The 23,747-nt window shown below is 40.3% G+C and overlaps 1 protein-coding gene across 2 annotated transcripts in view; it reads left to right on the forward strand.

Annotated features, from left to right (window-relative positions):
* ACC (acetyl-CoA carboxylase) overlaps positions 1–23,411 on the forward strand; it is a 123,273-nt gene extending 99,862 nt beyond the window's left edge. For both annotated transcript variants that reach the window (XM_074109288.1, XM_074109289.1), the window contains 9 exons: positions 1,497–1,624; positions 6,734–6,848; positions 13,398–13,575; positions 13,749–13,864; positions 14,263–14,450; positions 15,392–15,457; positions 17,804–17,983; positions 18,928–19,068; positions 20,315–23,411. In XM_074109288.1, coding sequence (XP_073965389.1) covers positions 1,497–1,624; positions 6,734–6,848; positions 13,398–13,575; positions 13,749–13,864; positions 14,263–14,450; positions 15,392–15,457; positions 17,804–17,983; positions 18,928–19,068; positions 20,315–20,380 — 1,178 coding nt within the window. In that variant the 3' untranslated portion in view covers positions 20,381–23,411. The remainder of the gene's footprint in view (positions 1–1,496; positions 1,625–6,733; positions 6,849–13,397; positions 13,576–13,748; positions 13,865–14,262; positions 14,451–15,391; positions 15,458–17,803; positions 17,984–18,927; positions 19,069–20,314) is intronic.
* The last annotated feature ends 336 nt before the right edge of the window (positions 23,412–23,747 follow it).

The raw sequence follows: 23,747 nt of genomic DNA on the forward strand, positions 1-23,747 counted from the left end.
CTTTAGATACAGGTGGTGTCAACCTTAGACACTGTAAGACACTGAAAGTGTTAACTTTAGACACTGCAGGTATCAACTTCAGACACTGGTCATACTTTAGACACTGCATGAAACGTGTCAAGTTAAACTCGATTTAAAATGACAGTTATTCGGGTTTATTTCACTATATTATTATGAGACTGTGGCACATCTATCTATCTAATAGCATTAAACGAGCAATTCTTGTATACCGTTTAACACGGGCAAATAATTAAAACATAGTACTCGTCAAACTGAACAACATTAGTTCAGCGACTTTTAAAATATTTTTTATTTTTATTTTTATTACACTTTTAAGTTTATTCGAAGAAGCAATGTTAGGCACTTGTTCCACCAGCGACGATGAGCGAGAAGCGAGTAGAGCGAGTAACTAGAAACAAGTGGGCGAGCAGCGACAAGCGAGTGTAGTTTTGTCGCTCGGCTGTAAGCGAGTCGACTCGCTCGTGCGGGGCGGCCGCCAAGCTGACATCGCTGAGCAAGTATCTATAGCTCAGCGAGTTTTATAGCTCTTGTCGCTGCGATAAAAGATGTAAGAGCGAGTTCTCGCCGACAGTGTGAACAGCCAGCGATCAACTATTAATATATGTGTATCTTTTACTCACACAGGATCTTATATCTTTTGTTTGTTTCTTGAGCGAGAAAATAGTCGATAGCCAATCGTTTCCTCGCTGGCGGTGAGACAAGTGCCTAAAGCAAAGTGTTTGATATTTGTAGCGTGACAGGCGACATCAGTTGGGTTCTAGGATGGCGTACATTGAATTTACGATTATGTTTGTTAGAAAAAAAAAAAAGTTAAGTTTTGATTTTAATTAGTGGGATCATGATGTTCCAATTACCGGTGATCTATAGAGCCTCTGTTTTAAACATTATCCCCGGCTCTGGGCCACACACTGTATATATTTTAGGGATCTCGGAAACGGCTCCAACTATTTCGATGAAATTTGTTATGTATGAAGGAATTTTCGGGGATCAAAAATCGATTAAGCGTGGTCTTATCTCTAGGAAAACGCTTAGTATCGTACTTGGTATAGTATATCTTGGTACTATTTTTAAAGTTGCATGCACTCAGCTTACATACCACCTCATCATCATCCCAGCCTATATACGTCCCACTGCTGGGCACAGGCCTCCTCTCAGAACAAGAGGGCTTGGGCCATAGTTCCCACGCGGGCCCAGTGCGGATTGGGAACTTCACACGCACCATTGAATTGCTTCGCAGGTTTGTGCAGGTTTCCTCACGATGTTTTCCTTCACCGTAGCTCGTGGTAAATTTCAAATGTAATTCCGCACATGAATTTCGAAAAACTCAGAGGTGCGAGCCGGGGTTTGAACCCACGACCCTCTGCTTGAGAGGCGATAGGTCAAACCATTAGGCCACCACCACATATCACCACATACCACCTAACATGGCCTAACTATTACAACTTCACCCTTAACGTTCATCTGTCTGTCGCCAGGCCGCGCCCGGCTGGGCCGTATACCGGTGGGCGTGGTGGCGGTAGAGACCAGGACAGTGGAGCTGACGCTGCCGGCTGATCCCGCCAATCTGGACTCCGAGTCGAAGACTTTACAGCAAGCTGGACAGGTAAGATGATTTATACTTTTTAGTTCTACGCCTGTGCCAGTGACATGTATTTGTGACTGCTGTGGAATATGCGCTATGCCTAGCGTGAGAGCTTAGTGGATCGCTTTCGGCTCCGGCAACGTTCCGCTAAGCCCTTACGCTATAGCCTTATTTCTTTTTTTTTAATGGCTTTCAATCTTGCCGTTTTAACCTTACCTGTAGCCTTTAAGCGGTACGAGTTATTTTGACACGACATGCGTGTCACTGGCACCAAACGTTATTAAGTCTGTGACACGTATATGGCACTTGTCCCACCGCCGACGATGAGCGAGAAGCGAGCAGAGCGAGTAACTAGAAACGAGTGGGCGAGCAGTGAAAAGCGAGTGTTCGAGCACGACGGGCGATTACTCGCTCCACTCGCTCGAGCCGGGCGGCCGCCAAGCTAACAGCGCTGAGCGAGTATTGCTGAGCTAGTTTTATAGCTCAGCGAGTCTAAGCTCTTGTCGCTGCGACAAATGATGTAAGAGCGAGTTCTCGCCGGCAGTGTGAACCGCCAGCGATCAACTATTAATATATGTGTCTCTTTTACTCACACAGGATCTTATATCTTTTGTTCGTTTCTTGAGCGAGAAAATAGTCGATAGCCAATCGTTTCCTCGCCGGCGGTGAGACAACTGCCTATGTGTCACTGGCATAGAAGCCACTGCTGTGGGATATGCGTAGGCGTAGCATACGAGCTTAGTGGATCGTTGCCGGCGCCGAACGCGTTAAGTTTAAGGGAACGTTCAACAGGTCAAATGAAGTTAAGACCACCATCACCACTCATGGATGGATTTTATTTGACAGATAAATGTGATGTCGTCTCCGTCTATTCGGACAAAACAAACAGAGACGGCATCACAGATATCTCATCATCATCATCCCAGCCTATATACGTCCCACTGCTGGGCACAGGCCTCCTCTCAGAACAAGAGGGCTTGGGCCATAGTTCCCACGCGGGCCCAGTGCGGATTGGGAACTTCACACACACCATTGAATTGCTTCGCAGGTTTGTGCAGGTTTCCTCACGATGTTTTCCTTCGCAAAGCTCGTGGTAAATTTCAAATGTAATTCCGCACATGAATTTCGAAAAATTCAGAGGTGCGAGCCGGGGTTTGAACCCACGACCCTCTGCTTGAGAGGCGATAGGTCAAACCACTAGGCCACCACGGCTTCACAGATATCTGTCACATAAAATTAATCAATGGATGGTAAAACAGGGGCTGAGCACTAGTTGCCTAACTCTTACTGTTTAAAAAATAACCAAGAGTGACCGTAAAGACCGTTCAACAATGACCGTCAAGCTATTATATGCATGAAAAAAAGGTTCTATAATTTCGAAAAAGTAAATTATCAAGTAGTTTACAGGAATGAACCGTCTGCCGAAGTTAAGAGGCGACCTACGCAACTCACTGCTATTTTTAAACAGACGTGGTATAAAATTGGTGTACTTCGTGGCAATAAAAAAAATATTACGATAATCTTGATCGTATTCCTGAGTTAGTCGTTGCTTTCAAAACACGATTAAACTAATTTGGCTCGATAGATTTTATTGCCAAAGTGAGCTCTTACTTTGATTTAGAAACCAAAAATACTCCGTTATTTATAAAGACACTATAATCAAATTACTAAGTCTGATTTACAAACAAAACGTAATAATAATATCTGTCGTGTTATTTCTTAAATCTAAATCGTAATTTCTTTGCATTTATTTTATTTCCAAATTTTTGATGAGCAAAGACTTACGCCACGCCGACGACATATTGCTTCTCTGTCACTTCAACGCAGAGAAACAGTGAGCGCTTAGGTGCTCTGCCTGATTGACCTGCGTCGCTTTTCTCCACAAAATTCATTTACGAAAAAAAACTTTTACATTTACACTTCTTTCATAACACTCAATCTATGAGTAAGGAAATTATTATTAAATTACGTTATCACTGTATTTTGGGTATTTAAGGTGTTTTAGGATAGTCAACACCGAGAAATAAATTAAATAACGCACAAAAAAAACAAGAAGCCCTCATACTCGTACAATGACAGACAACATGTCAGAAGATGTCAGAAGTTGTAAAGTAAGTGTGTTGTTTATTACAAGAATTAGGTAAGTACAGAAAAATTGGTTAGTAGTCTAAATAGTTTTATTGGCTCCATATTTTGTCTATTACTTATAAACTGATAACTACCATAGTAGGAATATAGGACATGTGTTCAAACTTAATACGTGTCTGATACGAGTATATAGCCTACCCAACGAAGACCAAAAACTGCCTCTCCGGGAAATCTCGCGTATAAGTCAATTTTGGCATAGTTGTAGGGGATGGTGTTTAAGACCACATACTAAAAGTAGGTACTGATGGGTGGGGTAGAGCTAACGGGTGGGGAGGAGTTTGTGTAAAAGTCCCATTTAGTTTTTCGTAAATAACTCGTAAACCACAGCAAAAAATGTTCTAAAACATAAGTAATCAAAATACAAAAAAAATCTAAACATTTTTTTTAAGTATGGCGATGGATGGATGTTTGTTACTCTTTCACGTAGAAACTACTGAACGGATTTGCATGAAATTTGCCATACAGGTAATAAATACCCTGGATTAACATGTTCTACAGTAAAAAAACGCACTGAGGTCTCTGAACCAGATGATGATACATCTACACTACACAAGCACTATTTTAGTACAGTAAGTACCTACATTATTTTGAGACACCCACTAAATAACATGACTTATATAAAACAAATATTTACTTTATTAATCGTTGGGCAAAGTAACTTATTGATTGAATTTTATAACGGGCAAAGTTATTTAGACAACATTGCCCGCATGCGTTATAATAGTAGAAAAAGTTCTCACTGTAGGTTCAAATACTGCACTTTGTGCTTTTTGTATTAGTGTTATTAAAATATCCTTCTTTCTTTCTTTATACGTAATTTCTCCACTCTTGGAACTCCAGTTTTATAAATCTAAAGTACAATTAAAATAGTAAATAATTTATTAATTCAGACAAAGTGATTGCATTTAGTCGTTAGGTAACAGTTCATAGTTTGGTTTTTCTAGTAAGCCGTCCCTTTTATCAAATGGGCACAGTTTTTTCTGCGAGTACTCGTATCTCCAAGAATATTTATGTTGAGTATGAATATCCTACTTGTGTCAGTTCTTGACTTTTGTTTTTTTAATGTATTTATTATCAGTATGTAATCAAGCGATTTGTTTCAAATTTTAAAGTTGTTCTTTATATAGATTTACATCGCCACTCAAAAATCATATAAATTTAAAAAAAAGACCAAATAAAAAGACACATTTATTTTATTTGGTTTTGAAGTAGTGACACCTCTAACTTTTTTTCTAAGAATTAACCATACATTGACCTACTACTTGCCGAAATATCAAAGTTTTGTAGGTGGTACTTCCTATTAAAAATAAGGGACATCCGTGGCCTAGTTCTGTATTCAATCGGTGTTTTTAGTGTCATATACAAACTGTTGTTGTTAAAATTTGTTATTGGTTATTAGCGTTTAACTCATAAATATGATAAAATTATTAGAAAACTCAAACATAATATAGAGGTGTTTGTATACATACGACATTGATAGAACACTGATTGAATACAAATTGCTGATTTTTGACAGGACCCCCTGTCCCCTGTTTGGAGTAACGCCTGGAAAATTTTGATATTTAGGCAAGCAGGCGAGAAAAAATCTAGAAGTTGACACCTCTGTCATGCTGAGAACGCTGGTCTCTTTTTCTGGTTTTTCTGTGCATCTATATTTCAGTTTGTATTTTCCTACCGACTATGGCCTTGTTGTAACAGGATCATAGCGGGTAATATTTGGAATTGGAACTAATATTGACACAAAAGTACATTGTGCATTAAGGGCTGTAAAAAGAGGATTATTAACGAGAGTCTATTAGAAGCCTGAGCTTAACTGACTTCAGAAAAAAGGAGGAGGTTATCAATTCGGTTGTATTTTTTATGTTGGTTCTGAATTTTGGGCAAAAAACCGTCAACTTTGCCTTAGGGCCATTTTCTTATAAAATCGATTGTCACGAATGAGTATTTTTTGTTCAATAAAGGGTTTATAACTCTCTATTGTACATAAAACATATAAAAATAACAGTTATCAGAGCAAAGTACAATGTTTATTTTGTGTTTATTAAAATTTAAGTTTGTAAACGTAAGTGCTTTATAAAATTATAAACGTGGGTAATTTTACCCAAAATAATGTCCACTTGTGATTGAAAAAATTGCCCGCCAGGCAATGTTATGTCCTTTGAATGTTTTATCCGACTGTACGAAGCAAATGAGGTTTTTGGTTTTCAAATAAAAAATCGATACCTATCTGCAAATGGATCCATATTTTAGTGTATACCTACCTAAATGAGTATAGGTATTATAAGTTATCTTCAGTTTTGTCTACATTTTGAGAAATATATCTTGCTTAATTTTTAATATTTTGATATAGGTATTTCTCTAGCAAGAAATTACTAATACACTTTTAGAAATGTAGGTGTATTTCATAGGCCATAGTTAAATTAAAGTGTACCTAAGAAAATAAAAGTTAGGTCAACTTTAGTATTGTGTCACCCGAAAGACGTCCACTGCTGGACATAATAGGCCTCTCCCAAGGCTCTCCACTCAGACCGGAGTACAATAAAGAGTCATTGTATTGTATTGGAATGCAGCTTTGAAAATACTCATAATAACCGAATTTTCACATTTTTCGTAATTTTGGCGATTTTCAAGTTAATAAAAACGAATTACCTAAGTACCTAAGTGCATAAAATTGAATCAGTTTGAACGTGGGAAATTGTAACGTCATAGCCTTGTCATAGCAGTCAGTCTATGACGTATTCAATACAAACTCCATAACAAACGATCGTTTTGACATTTATGAAAAACTTTAGCGGTACCGTATTTCGCCGCGCTGCGCGCGAAAACGCGTCGCTGTCAGATAACGCCTACGAACAAATCGCGGTTGCACGCGATCTATCTCAGAGGGGTCGCGGGGGTGAGGTACAAAACCGCTCGCGCCGTTTGGCGTGGGTGGACTCTTAACGGAAATCAGAATAAACACGGTGTTTTATCCTTGTGCAGGTTTGGTTCCCTGACTCTGCGTACAAGACGTCACAAGCCATCAACGACTTCTCCCGCGAGGGTCTGCCCATCATTATCTTCGCCAACTGGAGAGGGTTCAGCGGCGGTCAGAAGGGTGAGTGTTGACAACACCAGAAAAAGTATACAGTAAGGAGTATAAGTTATAAGACTATTTCATAAAAAGTTCAATTTTTCAATTGTCCACTTATTTAAAAAAAAATCCTGACTCCATTTCACCACAAGAAGAAGTAATATTGTTTTTAAATATATACAAAACCTTGTGGTAAGTGATAAAAAGTCAGATAATCTTTGTTGTTGGATCCAATAGAAAGTTTTGATGTAGTTACAAAATTACGATTTTTTTTCTCACAAGATGTCGTGAAGTTTTCCTGACGTCAAGAAATTTTGGATGTTTTATGTAGTTTATGTTTTATGATCTCGTCCTTAGGGTTAATCATTTCTTAAGCTGCTTAAGTGACTAAGTAAGAAACACAAGCTGAGATATGAGGTGCATAGGGAAATTCGTGTCGGTACCGTTGACCATCAGTGGTGTAGCGGTATAGCACGCGGTACGGATTACCGAGGACCTGGGTTCGATTCCCAGTGATAGTCTAATGTGCTGTAATGATGTATGAAATCTCAGTAGCCGAGTTTCATAATAGGGTGTCTTAAGGCCTAACTACGTACAGTTGCATTCAATATTTGATCTATATCCATATATTAAATCCTCTATCATGTGTTCAAGAACCATTGAGAATGACCTGCATTAACGAGAACTAGGTAGGTATGTCTGCCCCACGAGCTGCGCCCCCCGTGCTGTAATGATGTATGAAATCTCAGTACGACATTGGATTCTATTATTTCATACATCATTACAGTTCTGGGCGCCGCGCACGAGCAGCAGCAGGTCGTCGCGCGCGCAGCTCGTGGGGCAGACATACCTACCTAGTTCTCGTTAATGCAGGTCATTCTCAATGGTTCTTGAACACATGATAGAGGATTTAATAAAACTGTTTTGCATTGCAACAAAACAGTTATTATGTGTGTGAAAAAAACACAGCATTTATTGAAGAAGCGTCTATAATTTTTTATCAAAAACCATGTTAAAGAGTAAAAACGCCTTTACCTTTGTATGAAGTTACCGTTTCCTCTTGCTTGTCCTACTCACACGCAGCAGAGCGCGCTGTAAAAACGCTCCCAAAAAGGCGCGCAACTGTCATCTGTCACTCATAAGTCTTCATGATCACCAGCAAGCACCTTGCTGCAATGCTGTGTGTTTTTTTCACACACATAATAACTGTTTTGTTGCAATGCAAAACAGTTTTATTATATGTGTTTTCAAAACACACAGCATTTATTGAAGACCTGTTTGATATCTGCTGGTGAAAGAGTATTATACGCTATGTGAAATATCAAAAATAAAAATCTATTAATCAATGAACATAACCATTTATAGAATCAAAAAATTGCAACAAGATGTCTAACAAACTGCAGTCTCCAAATTATCTGCAGGACATAACTCTTAAAATTAAGAAACAAAAAACAATTAGGGCCCTGGCCATAATTAACATAAAAAAAATATAATTAATCAGAGTACTGAGTACTCAATCTATGAGATCAATCATCACAATAGGAATCTAAAGTAAAATTTTCTTCATGAAAATTTACATTATATGTCTGAGAAATTATCTCTTAGCTGATCACCATTATTACTATTATCCTCATTTCTTTCTATACTACGACAATAATGATTGCGAAATGTTTGAGCACTTTTCCAATTTGCTCGCTTTAAAATGTCCTCCAAAGGCCTATTTTCTATAAAGCTTCTAGATGCCACAGCGGACCGTACACTTCCTGGAGGTGCATCTAGGCCTATTTCTTTGAATATACTTCTAATCCATCCACCTATTATAGTGCGGGTAGCGGGCTTAACTGCTCCATTAATTGATATAAACAGATTGGTTAATTTATTATCTACAGATCGTCTCTCTCTTGTGCTCTCAATTAATTTAAGAACATGTCGAACTGGGCAAAGCTTTTCGTCTGGGTGCTTCTTTAGTAACCAACCTGATTGTCTGCTCTTTCCACTATCTGTCTTGGAACCAAATCTTGGCCACAGCTCCAGCTCATTGTCCCTGTTTTCGAAAAAACTGTCTTCAGCAATATCTAAAAGTGTTAGGTCGTGAACTCTTCGACCAGAAGCTAACAGTAAAACTATTGCTGTTCTTCTTGATACATCAAAAAGTCTATCTGTGCTTGGTGTATCTCTAAGCCAATCAAAAAGTAACTTTGTATCCCATATTCCAACTTTCTTTTCTTGAGGTCTGGTTAAAGAAATTGCCTTAATTATCTGACGAACAAAAAAGTTTTTGCTTATTTCTTCTGGACCTGTGGCAGAGTAAGTAGCTATTGCAGATTTATGTACAAGCATTGTACGATATGCAAGCTTCTTCTCAAGAAACAAGCTAGCTAAATATCTTGCAACGTCATTCCCCAGGGGTGCTCTAGCATTAATACCATTTAAATTGCACCAAGAAAGCCATCGTTTAATAGGAACATTATAAGTGGATAGTGTAGAATTTCTCCAGCTCTTCTTAAGAAGTTCCTTTTCTTTTAAGGACCAGTGAGCGACCTGGCTGGCCCACCCCCAATCTTCCATGCCTGAAGTACTATCCTCTCTACCTGGGGAGGGGCTCTGCCCGTTGTCAGATCTATAAGATTGTTGTGCAAATTGTGAATTGGGTACGGTTCTGCTAGTGCCCGAGCACGCAGATCCGCCAGCCAAAAGCACTGCATCCAGTGCGGTGCTATTACTATGTAAGTTCCCACGGCCATATTGAGATGTCTTAGTACCCGAGGTATTAGGTTGGGCGGCGGAAATACCCAAGCCAATTTGAACGTCCATGGCCGACTGAATGCGTCGCAAAAAATTGCCGACCCATCTCTGGAGTCCCATGTTACATAGCGGTCTACGACCGCGGACTCGCTGGAAGCGAACAAGTCGACTTCGGGAACGCCCCAAATTCTGAACACGGCCTCCGAGGCCGGGGGCAACAAGTGCCATTCCGGCACTGGTCGATTCCTTGATAGGCGGTCGGCTATGCCGTTGTATCTGCCCGGGAGATACGCCGCCGAGATCGTGACGTTCAACTGTGACGTCAGCTCTAGAAGCTTCGTCGTCAACTCGAGTAGGGCCAGGGAACGCGTGCCCCTCTCGCTTCTTATGTAAACCACGAGGGTCCTGATGTCTGACTGAACTAAAATATGTGCATTGCCTAGCATCTGTTGGTGTCGACTTATCGCGCCGTAGACGGCGTATAACTCCTTGAGGTTTGAGTGCCACGACCTCTGGTTTCTTGACCATCTCCCCGTCAGGTAAGTCTCGTTGAGGTGAGCACCCCAGCCGGTATCTGCTGCATCTGTTGTTAAAAAATGAGTTACTTCCTTTCGGTGCATCGCCACTGAGCTGTTGTCTATGGCCCTCTGCCACCAGTGTAACTCCATCTGAACTGAGCGGGGTAGAGGTTTCCTCTCTCTTGGTCTGCAATTCATTAGGTTCTTTAGGAATCTCTGGGTTTGACGGCAGTGTAGCCGCCCTTGGGGTGTTGTTAGGCTGGCAAAGTTTAGCAGACCCAAAATGCATTGAGTTTCTCTGAGGGAAGACCGAGCTCTGGTCATAATTTTGCCTATGGACTCCTTTACCTTTTGCACCTTTGATATGGGCAAGGCCATGGTTACTTGCTGTGTGTTCCACGACAGTCCCAGGTATTCCAGCTGTTGTGTGGGTGTGAGAACTGATTTTTGGTAGTTTACCTGCCAGCCTAGATTTTCTAGGGTGCTTAGAGTCTCCATGACTTGTTCGGCCAGCTTGTCTTTGTCCTGGTTTGCAAGGATATAGTCGTCTAGATACACAAGAAGTCTTATACCCCTCTTTCGTAGAAACTCTGCAATCCAATTTGACACTGCTGCAAAAGTCCGGGGGGCTGAAGACAGGCCAAATGGTAGTGCAGTTAGTTGTAGCACTTCTTGGTTGTAGTAGACTCTCAAAAATCGACGATGAGTCTCTGCGATTGGTAAGTGAAAATATGCCTGGTGCAGATCTATTTTTGTCATCCAGTCGTTCATTTGTAGGAAATCTGCTACATCCAACTGAGAAACTAACTGGAAATGCTTGGTGGCTACATACTGGTTTAGGCCCCTTAGGTCGAATATGGGCCTCATGCTTCCATCCGCCTTCTTTATCAAAAACATCTTTGAAAGGAAGCTGGAATTCAAAACTGGTGGCACCTCTAGCACTGCCTTCTCCTTCAAGTCCTTGATGATTGCAGACATCTCTGGGGAGGTTCTTGTTGTAAATCTGTTTAGCATATTTTGTGTTAGATGTTGGAGAGGTGGCTTCTTCTTGAAAGGTATCCGTCCTCTGGTTACAATATTTATAATGAATTGATTTGCGCCCAGCTCTCTCCATACTTGTGCATGCTGCTTTAAACAACCCCCCCCGGAATGTCTGCCTTTGAATGTAGTCACTTCTGCTTATCTTGATTGGTGAAGTTCTTCTTGCCAGTGTAGTTGCCTTTGTTGCGAAAGTTATTTCGCTTCTGAAAGGTCTGTGAACCTCCTTGCTTGGCTTTATTGTCCTGTCCGGGATTTCTATTCTCTTGTCCATTATTTCTATTTCTCCTGTCTTGTTTATAAGTTGATGAGCGATCACGACTCTGTCCCTTTTCCTTTATATAGGAAGGTCTGTTAAGCCAAGTGTGAAAACCTCCTAGCGACTGTATTAGAGGCTGTAAGGCATCCCTGCTAAACAAGTACTCCGCGCTTGGTGGAATCTCACGCAATGAAGTTTTAAGGTTGATATTATTTACTTCCTTCAAAATCCTTTCTCTTCTTATTTCGATGCATTCACCTCGTCTACCACAAATTACTTGCATCTTCCTTTCTGAACATTTGTGTAAAGGGGAACCAGGTCCTAAGAGAGAAGTTGCTTTCTCAAGTAAAGATGCTGGGTTTAATTCACTGGGGTTCCTTGCCGCCCAATTGATGAGCTCCTGCAGCCCCCCCTCTCAATAGTTCCTCATGCTCCAACTCAGCATTTGTTAGTCCGGCTAACATGTTCTCTGCAGAAGCTAAAAAATCTTTGGTAGCTTTGAAGTGAGTAAATTCCTCATTTACCTTTAAGGCTACAAAACCTGGAGTCGCTGAAAAACCCTGTAAAATCGACTTATATTTCAAGCCTTTCCAGGCTTGTGTGTTAAAATGCTGGAGCTTGGTAACCTTCCGAAGGCGCTCCTCATTAGCAGGTGGTACCACCTTCTTGTCGTCAGAGTCCGTCTGTAACTCACCCAATGTAAAGGTACCTGTACCTGCACTGCAGGGGTTTACTAGGTACTGACAAGCCGCTGACGTACTAGGCTGCTCAACTCTATTATTAGAGGTAGGTGGGTTGCCCTGATTGTTCTGAGAGAAGGCCGTCAAATATTGCGGCAACTGTGTAAGATACCCAGATATGAAATTGACCTGATTGACCAAGGAATCAACTCGTGGATCCACAGGTACATAACCTCGATCGCATCTACGACGCTTATTAGGGGGAAGCGATGAGGAGCCCTCATCGTCTTCCGAAGACGACGAAGACTCACTCTGACCATCTGAGCCACTCAAGTGGCGCCGGGAATTGCGTTCTTCGCCCGAAGCAACGCATTCTTCCGACCGGTCACTAACGACGCTAACAATGTCGTCCTCCCCGCCTTGTTTACTCATTCTTAGTGAGAAATATCGACTCACCTGTTATCCAACAACACTTTGGTAACACTTATACACAATATCACTATCTATTCACTCTCTTTTCTATTTATTTTGATGAAAGAAAAATTTTTTGAACATGGCGTGTGAAAAAAATTATACGCTATGAGTGACAGATGACAGTTGCGCGCCTTTTTGGGAGCGTTTTTACAGCGCGCTCTGCTGCGTGTGAGTATGACAAGCAAGAGGAAACGGTAACTTCATACAAAGGTAAAGGCGTTTTTACTCTTTAACATGGTTTTTTGATAAAAAATTATAGACGCTTCTTCAATAAATGCTGTGTGTTTTGAAAACACATATAATATATGGATATAGATCAAATATTGAATGCAACTGTACAGTCAAGGGCAAAGATATCGACACGGCCAAAGTTGCAAAAATATGTATACACGGCTTTAATGTTAAGTGCATAAAGTCGTGTATACATATTTTTTCAACTTTGGCCGTGTCGATATCTTTGCCCTTGACTGTACGTAATTAGGCCTTAAAACACCCTATTATGAAACTCTGCTACGCCTCGTTTCATAAACCCACACTCGTGTTTTAAGGACCCCTATTACGATATGATTACGATACAGTTGCATAAAATACTATTATGTAACTCGTAACACGAAACAGTATGTATTGATACAATTTTTGATTGAAGCTGATGTCCCGTCACTTTTCAGCATAAAAAATATTTATTTAGTTTTATGTGAAATTGCGAAGTTTTCATACATCTTCGAGGTGTAAGGTAGAGGGCCAAAACATATATAAGAAACGTTTTTTTTTCTCTATACGTAGACGCTCCACCCTTATACAGTCTGTCTGCTTCTGTCATCGGCACTTGTTATAAAACAGAACTGTTCTATATCCGCAGACATGTATGAGGAGATCCTGAAGTTCGGCGCGGAGATAGTCCGAGCGCTCCGGCGGGCGACGGCGCCCGTGCTGGTCTACATCCCCCCCGGCGCCGAGCTGAGGGGGGGCGCCTGGGCGGTCGTCGACCCCAACGTCAACAGCGCGCGCATGGAGATGTACGCCGACCCTGAGGCCAGGTAACACACGAACAGGAGAGAAAGAGAGAGTCACTCCCTCACTCAGTTCCGCTTAGGTCATCTCGCATGGAGAGACCTTACGTTCGCGTACCGGCTCGGGTGGCTATAAGAACGTCTCGGGTAAAATGGCCCGTTTTGTGCTCTCGTTATACAATGTAGTATTTTGTCGACAGAGGCGGCGTGTTGGAGGCGGAGGGCATCGTGGAGGTCAAGTTCAAGCAGCGGGACACCCTCAAGGCCATGCAGCGGCTGGATCCGCTGCTACAGCGGCTGAGCGCCAGAATCGCCGGTAACAACTAACTTCCTACTTCTTACCTTACTTATTTCTACTTCCTACTTATATTATAAACTAGACTTTACCTGCGGCTTCGCGGCGTGTACGTACCCCATAGATTTTTACTAACCGCTTACGAGCATTTCCAAAAATTACACCGTGTATTTCATTGACGAACTATATACAATTACTTTGCTCACCCGCAACTTTACGACAGCAACGTCTATGCAACAGATGTGTGTTCATGCAGCTCCTCCGCCTCCACACTGTAAAAACAAATCACACAAACCCAACTATCCACCACTACAACACTGACGCGTTTCGAACTCAACCGGAGTTCATCATCAGAACTGTTCTAAATGTTAGACTAACGTAACCAAAAGAGTTTATAACCATTAAACTTATTTTCACAGAACTAAAAGAACAAATAGCGGAACTAAGTAAGAACTTCGATCGGCGTGGTTCTATAGACGACGTGTTGGTGAAGACAGAAACGGGGAGGGAAGCGGAGGGCCGTGCAAGGGAGATGGAGGCAGAGTTGCTGCAGTGCGAGAAGAGTGCGAAAGCGAGGGAGAAGGAGCTACAACCGATATATCACGAGGTATGGATTTAAAGAAAGAATGAAATATAGAAGTTACATTAATTTCTTACATTAGTTACTTTTTTGTGAAAATGCCCTGTTATGTCTTAGACGTGTCACGTACGTTGACGTTTTCACTTGTGGCTTTATGCATTTCTTTCAATATTTTATGCGATTATATTCTCATTTTTTTAATCAATTGTAGGGTTCTCTATTGGATGGCATAAAATTATTCGTAATATTATTGTTACGCATAATTGCTTTTAGCCGAATTAGCGATGTGCATACTCATCGTAACGCATATTTTTTTACGCATAAAATTAGAAAGCATAAATACAGAAAGCATCATCTTCATGAAGAGTAACGTCAAATAGCATAAATACAAAGTCATAATAATAAATTTGCATCATTACAAAGTGCATAACCACAATCACGAGCCTGATGCACTACGAGAAAAGGTTAGTTTTGTGTTAATATATAATGTAGGAACTAAGGCGAGGTCGACGAGCGGACCTCCTATTTCTGCGTTGCTTGGGCGCTTCGCGCCTGGGTATCATACTAACCTAACCTAATATTTTGTTTTTCATTTATAATAAATAATCAATAGCCAAAACAATAATATGCATAATGTGTATTAGCATAATACAAATTAGTCCACCTGAAATTATTCTAATAGCTTAATAAAGTATTACTATGCGACAGCACTATTATGCCAATACAAATAATGCAAAACAATAATAGTCTAAAAAAAAATGCGATTGATGGGGATCCCCTATTGTAGTCAAATCCATATTACTTATGTATATCATACGACATTATTTTGACGTAATCTGCATTCTTCAGCTGACCATGGATATAATAATTGAGGTCATTGACCTCTCGCCGATTATTGATTATCTGGTAATACAATGCCAAGTGCAGTTAAAAGAATTGAAAATGTAACAAAAACTTTTTTTTAACAGATCGCCGTACAGTTCGCAGAACTTCACGATACGGCTGAAAGAATGCTCGAGAAAGGCTGCATATTTGTGAGTATTTTACAAGTTTATATTTAACTTGCAATGCATGTATTTATGTCTGTAGGTATGTATGTGCGGGTCAAATCTTGCAAGCTAAATTTGATGCCTTTCCAGTGGTCAGATTGACTTGAAATTTGGCATACTTATGTAAGTCTGATGACAATACAGTAAAATGCATTTGTATTTCATATTCTGTAATAATGTAAGTTGTATTTTTCAAAACGACCGGGTTCGATTCCCGAACCGAGTACATTTTTTTTAAATGTATGAATGTAGATTTTCTTGTTAATAAAATCGATGACATGGTTCCTAAAAACGGATCTTCGTATGTCTTGTAGTTTCAGACTTTCTCATACTGATCGATCTCAATGTTACACCCTGTATACTTTAATGCCACTGAACTGAGTATAAGGTTTTTCAAATAAAGGCTGACCAGAATTCTAAAAAAAAAACTCGCCATATTGCGGAAAACAATAGAACTAATTTCTTGCACTGGTAACACTAAATTCAAATGTCAGCTGTCTATTGCTGTCAAAGTTTAACGTTGTTTGCGCGTCGTATTTAAGTGTTATTTTGTAAGTTAAAATGCCGAAGATTATCCATAGCCTTGAAAGGAAAATAATTCGCTATGTACAAAAGTATTTGCCACAGAAAAAGTCCGAGGGATTAGAAAATATTCCGTTCAATAACATCACTGACACCGTTGTCAATATGACTGTTAGGTTAGGTTAGGTCGCGTTAGGTTTTTAGGGTTCCGGAGCCAAAATGGCAAAAACGGAACCCTTATAGTTTCGTCAAGTCCGTCCGTCTGTCTGTCTGTCCGTCCGTCCGTCCGTATGTCACAGGCATTTTACTCAAAAAATATAAGATGTATATCAATGAAATTTGGAGTACAGATGTCTTGTCCAAGCCGCTATTTTGTTTTGTAGTTTAATTACAAAAATTAATATTATAGGCGGGGGGGAGGGGCACTCCGTACACGTAACAGAAATTGAAAAAAAAAAAAAAACATTTTTTATTCGCATCAACGTGTGGCACTTAGTTCGACAGCTCTTTTGAAAAGAGAGTAAGGTTTCTTAAAAACTTTTTTGATTAAGTGAAGATTTCCGGAAATAATCGCTCCCAAAGTAGCAAAAATTGTGTCCCCCCCCCCCTCTATCTTGTAAACCGTTTGTCCAAAAATATGCATAAAATATGGAAAGGTAACGCTTAATAAATACTTTCAACGAAAATTGGTTTCAACATGATCGGATATACCGTTTTTGAGTTATTGCCGAAAAACTGCGCTTCTCAACAAAAGGACGTAAGTGCCGTGAAGATACGCTCTTTATCTGGTAATAGATTTTAAGACTGTAGTAAGTGTTTTAATTGTGTTTTAACGCACATAATATTACTTAATTTTTTTCATAATGGCTACGGAACCCTATCTTGGGCGTGTCCGACACGCTCTTGGCCGTTTTTTTATATTCCTGGTCAGCTTTTACATTCATTTACACGTTGCAAGCACATGTTAACTTTTAGAATTACATTAACCACCTGCGGCCCACCGTACAACAAAATATGACATCGAAATTTGAACTTAATGTCTCATAGATAAAGTTGAATTTATTTTTTTGTAACTTTGAATGGTACAGAGAAAATGACACTTTATTCCTTTTTCAAAAGATATAAGTTCTATTGATAACAATATGTACTAGTATTATCAGTTTGAACCCCAGGAGGTTATGATATAATACGAGTATGTCATACTCGGTCGATGAAGCAGATACTGATAACCAGAGCCCGGAGTTTTGGCGACATGACATTCAATATCGATATATCGATACTCAACATGTTCAAAAAGATTAAAAGTAGAAGTCAACAATAGACGGTCTTATAGTTAAAGAGCTATCTCTCCCAATTAACTTTTGTGCAGTCGACAATGTGAAATAGACATAAATATGGATTATGCAATGAAAACAAAGAATAGTTAACAATTTCTAATTTAATAATTCAATTTCATGTTCAAAGTCCGTTGTAGTGCTAATGAGTGTTCCATTAGTGTCTTTATAAAAGATTATTATTTTACGATAATATCATTAACGATATCATAAAGTAGGGTCGATAAGTGAGAAATCACTATGACAGATCAAAAATGCCGTGAAAATTCCGGTCTCTGCTGATAACTTACACTGAGCAAGCAAAAACAGACCTTAAGGTGGTCAACCTTTTCATCCCGCGATTGTACATATATTTGACGCTATGGCCGTATCTTTATGCACTCGACTGTACCTGCATCCAACTGAATTCGATTTATAAAAATGTTTTTTTTTTAAAGTTAAATAAATCATATATTGGTATCTCTTTTGCTGCCAGGACATAATCCCGTGGCGCGACTCCCGCCGCGTCCTCTACTGGCGCCTCCGCCGACTTCTACTGCAGAATGAACAAGAACGACGCATCCAGAGCGCCGTCCAGACGGCGGACAGTATGGACCACGGGGCCGCCTCCGCTACGCTCCGCCGGTGGTTCACGGAGGACCGCGGCGAGACACAGGTACTGGCAACCACGGGGCCGCCTCCGCTACGCTCCGCCGGTGGTTCACGGAGGACCGCGGCGAGACACAGGTACTGGCAACCACGGGGCCGCCTCCGCTACGCTCCGCCGGTGGTTCACGGAGGACCGCGGCGAGACACAGGTACTGGCAACGACGGGGCCGCCTCCGCTACGCTCCGCCGGTGGTTCACGGAGGACCGCGGCGAGACACAGGTACTGGTAACCACGGGGCCGCCTCCGCTACGCTCCGCCGGTGGTTCACGGAGGACCGCGGCGAGACACAGGTACTGGTAACCACGGGGCCGCCTCCGCTACGCTCCGCCGGTGGTTCACGGAGGACCGCGGCGAGACACAGGTACTGGCAACCACGGGGCCGCCTCCGCTACGCTCCGCCGGTGGTTCACGGAGGACCGCGGGGAGACACAGGTACTGGCAACCACGGGGCCGCCTCCGCTACGCTCCGCCGGTGGTTCACGGAGGACCGCGGGGAGACACAGGTACTGGCAACCACGGGGCCGCCTCCGCTACGCTCCGCCGGTGGTTCACGGAGGACCGCGGCGGTTGTGGCGTCCTAAGAGGAAGCCTTTGTTCTGTCTGACACAAAAAGCGTGCATAAATATTTGATAGGAGTCCATTTTCAACCCCCGACGCAAGAAGAGGGGTGTTACAAGTTTGACCGCTATGTGTCTGTCTGTGGCACCGTAGCTCTTAAACGGGTGGACCGATTTGAATGCGGTTTATTTTATTTGAAAGCAGGTTTTCTAGCGATGGTTTTTAGACATGTTTCATCGAAATCGGTTTAGCCGTTTTTGAGATATAGAACTTTGAAGTGACAATGTCAGGGGTTTTTAGGGCCGGTGGAACGTGTCAAATATTTTGCACGCACCGCTGTAGCAGATAATGTACCTGATGAGCATCGTTAATAAACAAACCTTTGCCCGCAGTCCCACCAGTGGGAGCACGACAACGAGGCAGTCTGCAAATGGCTGGAGGCTCAGGCTTGCGACGACAACTCCGTGCTCGAGAGAAATCTTCGCGCCATCAAGCAAGATGCCGTCATGCAGGCAGTCAACGGACTTGTTATGGTACGTCTATTGGATTCACTGTTGTTAAGTACAAATAGAAAAATCTACCTTTCGACATACGGTATTTTACAATTTTTTTATACGATTTATAAATTAAAACGTTGCAATGCCTGTTATCGAATAGAGAAATAATTTTTAAGCTACCCAAACAACAAAGTTATAAAGGTTTGAAATTCAAGATTAGACAGAGAAAGACATACTTGCATGTTATGTCACACGGAAGTAGCGCCATACTTCCTGCATAGAGAAAAGCGTTTGAGAAAGAGACAGGGATATCGATTTTTCAAAAAAATCACTTTCATTCCAATTTTCAACCGAATGAATTTTTTCTTCGCTAAACACATGTCATTTACTAGAACAATAAAATTATGTAACTATTTTTCAATTATGTTCTCTTTTTTTTAACCAATTGTAGTCATATTACGTATATCGTTCGACATGATTTTGACGTAAATTGCATCTGTCATCCGCCCACTGTACGTCAATAAGGAAACTTGCCCATTCGGAATATTGTCGAAAGTGAAATCATGTCTCATGGTAAAATGAACAGAATTGATATGGGCCGAAATAAATAATGACCATTTGTATTCCATTTTGCGTCTAATTTATAATACATAAAATCCAATTCAGGCTTAATTATTTTAAGACGAAGAGAAATTTGGTTATTGTTTTTCAGCACAATGAGGGCTGTCGTTTTTTGTCTCACTAGATGGCGCACTGTTGCGTGAGGTTTTTAAGTATGGCTTTCAAAGTCGGTATTACGGGCGTGAAACAAAGTTAAGATTAAAATCATATTTAATACACCTTAAAACCGTACCATGAAAATATCGAGCATGTCACAGTGTTGCATAGTCCCCGTTTTGTTCGGAAAAAAGGGAGGACAAAGGTTTCCGAAATACAAAACTGTCTCAAAACACAGACATTCATTGCCCCGGAACGCATATTTGCTATAATTAATTTCAGATATATCAAAATATTCACAAATTTATTCTAATTATAAATAAACCCGCGTAGCTCACCCAAAAACTATGAGATTTGACATTTCGGAGACCTCACGCTACACGCTCATTACGTTTTGTCAGAATTTATTTTGAACGGTATAATTTGTCAAAATGCAAATTGGCCGATTCATTCGGCTGATTTTACATTTGTACGTAATGACAGTAAATCGTATCAAGATATGAAATAGACTGATGATGATGATGATGATGATGGCTAAGTTATTAACGTATTTATTTTCTTCCAGGATCTGACGCCATCTCAACGAGCAGAATTTATAAGAAAACTCACCGCTTTAGAGATGGAGCAATAATATTTTTAATTTAAATGATAGATAGAACAAAATAAATACAGGCCATATCCCTGCACAACATCAAAGATATTAAAACTGAATTAAGGCTTTTCTCACAGCACAAGCTTTAGTGTCCTGAAAGGCTCGAGTCTTACTGCCTCTTTATTTAGGCTCGCCTCGTTTCTTGGCGCCTACAAGGCTAAAAGTTTAAATTTTGGGCTAAGGAAAGGCTCGACTTTTGAGTCGTTTTTTAAGGCTTTTTCGTTTCTCAACGCCTACGAGCTACCTGCAAAAGGTTGCATAAGTTTTTTTTAGCCTCCAAGTCTACTTGTTACTAGCCTAAACTTTAGATTGTTTAGGCTAATTAAAAAAACACTGTTTTTATAATCGTAGTTCATGTGACTATTATATAATGCGTAATTATGTACAATTAATTACATACACTGCTTTATCTACACACAATATAAACAAAACAAACTGTTATTTGCACAAGACAAACTGATTATTGATTTAATTAAATTGATATGATGATATTGTCAAAAATGGCGCCTATTAAATAGGTAGTTTTTTTTTTTAAAGCTGTAGCCTTTTTAAAAATGCAATAGCCTTTAAAAAGCTGTAGCTTTTGACCCCTGGGCTTATTAAAAAGAACAGACTTTTCTCGAAAGCCTTTTTCGTCAGCCCAGCTCTAAAAAGGCTAGAGTCTTTCCGAACACTACATGCAATGGAAAAAGTAAAAACGTAGCTGTTAGTGTAAAAGAACCGTTTGCTTAGCTAAACACGGAGTGTGAATGAGGTGTTAGGTAATAACCAGTTATTGGCGATTAGGTGGCGAATGGGCGAATCACCTTTAATGTTATACTCGTATGCCGCGGGATTCTGGCGGTTAGTAGCAATTTTACAAGCTTTTATTTAAGTTGCTATGTATGTCTGTATGTATGTATACTGTTCGTCTTCTAGTGGTTGGATTGACTTGAAATTTGGCATACTTATGTAAATTGCGTGACAATACAATAATCTGGTAGCGAATGCACCGACTTGAAATTCGGTACGGAGATGTAGTTTTAATAACAATGCTAGTACAGTTAACAAAAATTACAGTCAGCAAAAAAGATTGAATTAAAAATGACATTTATTGAATCAGGCGTTACTTTGTGGAGGTCCATATCAATGAACTAAAATAATTTCTTTGCTCACCCGCGACCTTATGATGGCTAAGTTATTAAATTAAAAAATATATATATATATGTAGCATGGTGTACGGATCTGTTGCCCTGAAGATGAGCTCTGTTTGAGTTCAAAACGCGTCAGTGTAGTGTGGTGGTGGTGATGGATGTGTTTGTGTGGTATGTGTGTGTTCTTACAGTAAGAAGGTGGAGGAACTGTATGACCACGCATATCTTGCATAAACTGAGCTATTATAAGGTTGCGGGTGAGCAAAGCAATTATTTTAGTTCACCAAAACTTATTTTAAACAGTTTAATGCGTGTCGTATCTATTTTAATATTTATTTACTTGATATCCCACAGCGACCAAATCGCCGATCACTGATAATAAATTATACGTAATTTAAATGGCGTCATGAGAATTTCGAATTCGCTCTTATATTTATGTTAAATTTAAGATAAAATAATGCAAAATGTTACCTTTCGTATAACGTGTATGGGACCGTCCTTTCTAAGACCAAAGGTCTATAAAAACTTAATGGTTAAAATCGTCACTACTTTAAAAAAGGGACTTCACGATGGCATCAATAACCCAATGATTGTTTCTGGCAGGCAGATGGCGCTAGTGTCGCGAGGTTTGTTCGACAACTTTGACATTTGCGGCACGTTTGTGATTGGCTAATAACTAGATGAGCCAATCGCAGCAAGACTGTAAGGGTGCGGCCACATGCAGTCGCTCGTCGCTCGTTTGCAGCGATAAATCTGGCCACGTGACCCCGTTTTGCATGTGATTTTGAATTTCCCGCGACTAAAAGAGTAGCGTCAAGTCGCCGCGCCGAGCAGCAGCGTCAAGATGGCTGCTTGCAGGAAAGGAATGGTCTTGGAAGCTGATTTCTTAATCTCATTCAGTACCAGTCGTGGCAGTGGTACAAAAAAAAATTGGAGTGAATGAAAAAAATACAGTGTTTTTTTCCGAAATTGTAGAGGTTTTTTTTTTCGATTTACATTTGGCCGCGCCCTAACGTCAAACGGACGTCGATACTAACGCCATCTAGCGATATTTCATCTGTCAAGAAAACCTTATTGTAATTACTTGCAAGAGCAATTTTAGTTGCTTAGAAGGTTTAGTGGTCACAATTTATTTAACCTTTTTCCTATACGCATGCAAATCGCCACTAGTTTAAGAAGCTCGTATCTCAAATCAATATTTAAAAAACTAGGGAAACAATAACGTTCAACTCTGAATATACGTGCAATAATGTACGACGTGATAATCCGAAGCATTATTGCTTCCAATTATGATGCCGTACATTATCATGGTCGCGCATTATCAGGGCGTACAAAATATTGCGCGCGCTGTAATGTACGCAGTGATAATCTGAACCCAATCTATTCAAATGAATAGACATTTTTCGCCGCGGATCGAGCGAAGTCGATATAGTCGGAGCAGATCCGACCCGGCCGGGTTAGGTTGAAGGGCGAGGGCGTGCGATAAGTATTTTCTCAGTCAGAAGTAAAAAAACTGCATTAAAATTTCTTTTATCACAAATAATACCACTTTCACAGAATTAAATAAAAATGGAAAAAGATAGGCTTGCTTAACTTTGGCACATATAAAATATTAGGTATATCTGAGTCTAGACATACGGCAGGTTAATTATGTGGCATTTGTTATGATATTTTATACATGACAGAAATACCCTGTATAGTGTTGATTGAAATGTACAGTCAACAAAAAAAACACAATATATTTTTATTTAAACTGAACTTGTTCGATGGACTTTCAGGTTCATATTAGTTCCATATTGATTTGAAATACGTGCTTTTATCATAATATAGTAAAAGCGTTTTCAGATTATCCGAACCGATATCGGGCCAAGTAAAATGTATGAAATATGATTGGTTTTTTGGAATCTTTTTGTATTTTTTATTTCAATTCAAAATTTTTACTTTTACGGTCATCCCGTAAAACCGAAATTGAAAATACAAAACACAACACAAGCTGAGATATGGGGTGCATAGGGAAATTCGTGTCGGTACCGTTGACCATCAGTGGTGTAGCGGTATAGCACGCGGTACGGATTACCGAGGACCTGGGTTCGATTCCCAGTCATGGTCTTATTTTTCAGTGCATCTATATTTCAGTTTGTATTTTCAATTTTATGAAATATGATCCGATAATCTGACAGACAGGCACATATTTCATACATTTTACTTGCCCC

This window comes from Choristoneura fumiferana, chromosome 28 (assembly GCF_025370935.1).
Source record: "Choristoneura fumiferana chromosome 28, NRCan_CFum_1, whole genome shotgun sequence".
Classification (NCBI taxonomy): Eukaryota; Metazoa; Arthropoda; class Insecta; order Lepidoptera; family Tortricidae; genus Choristoneura; species Choristoneura fumiferana.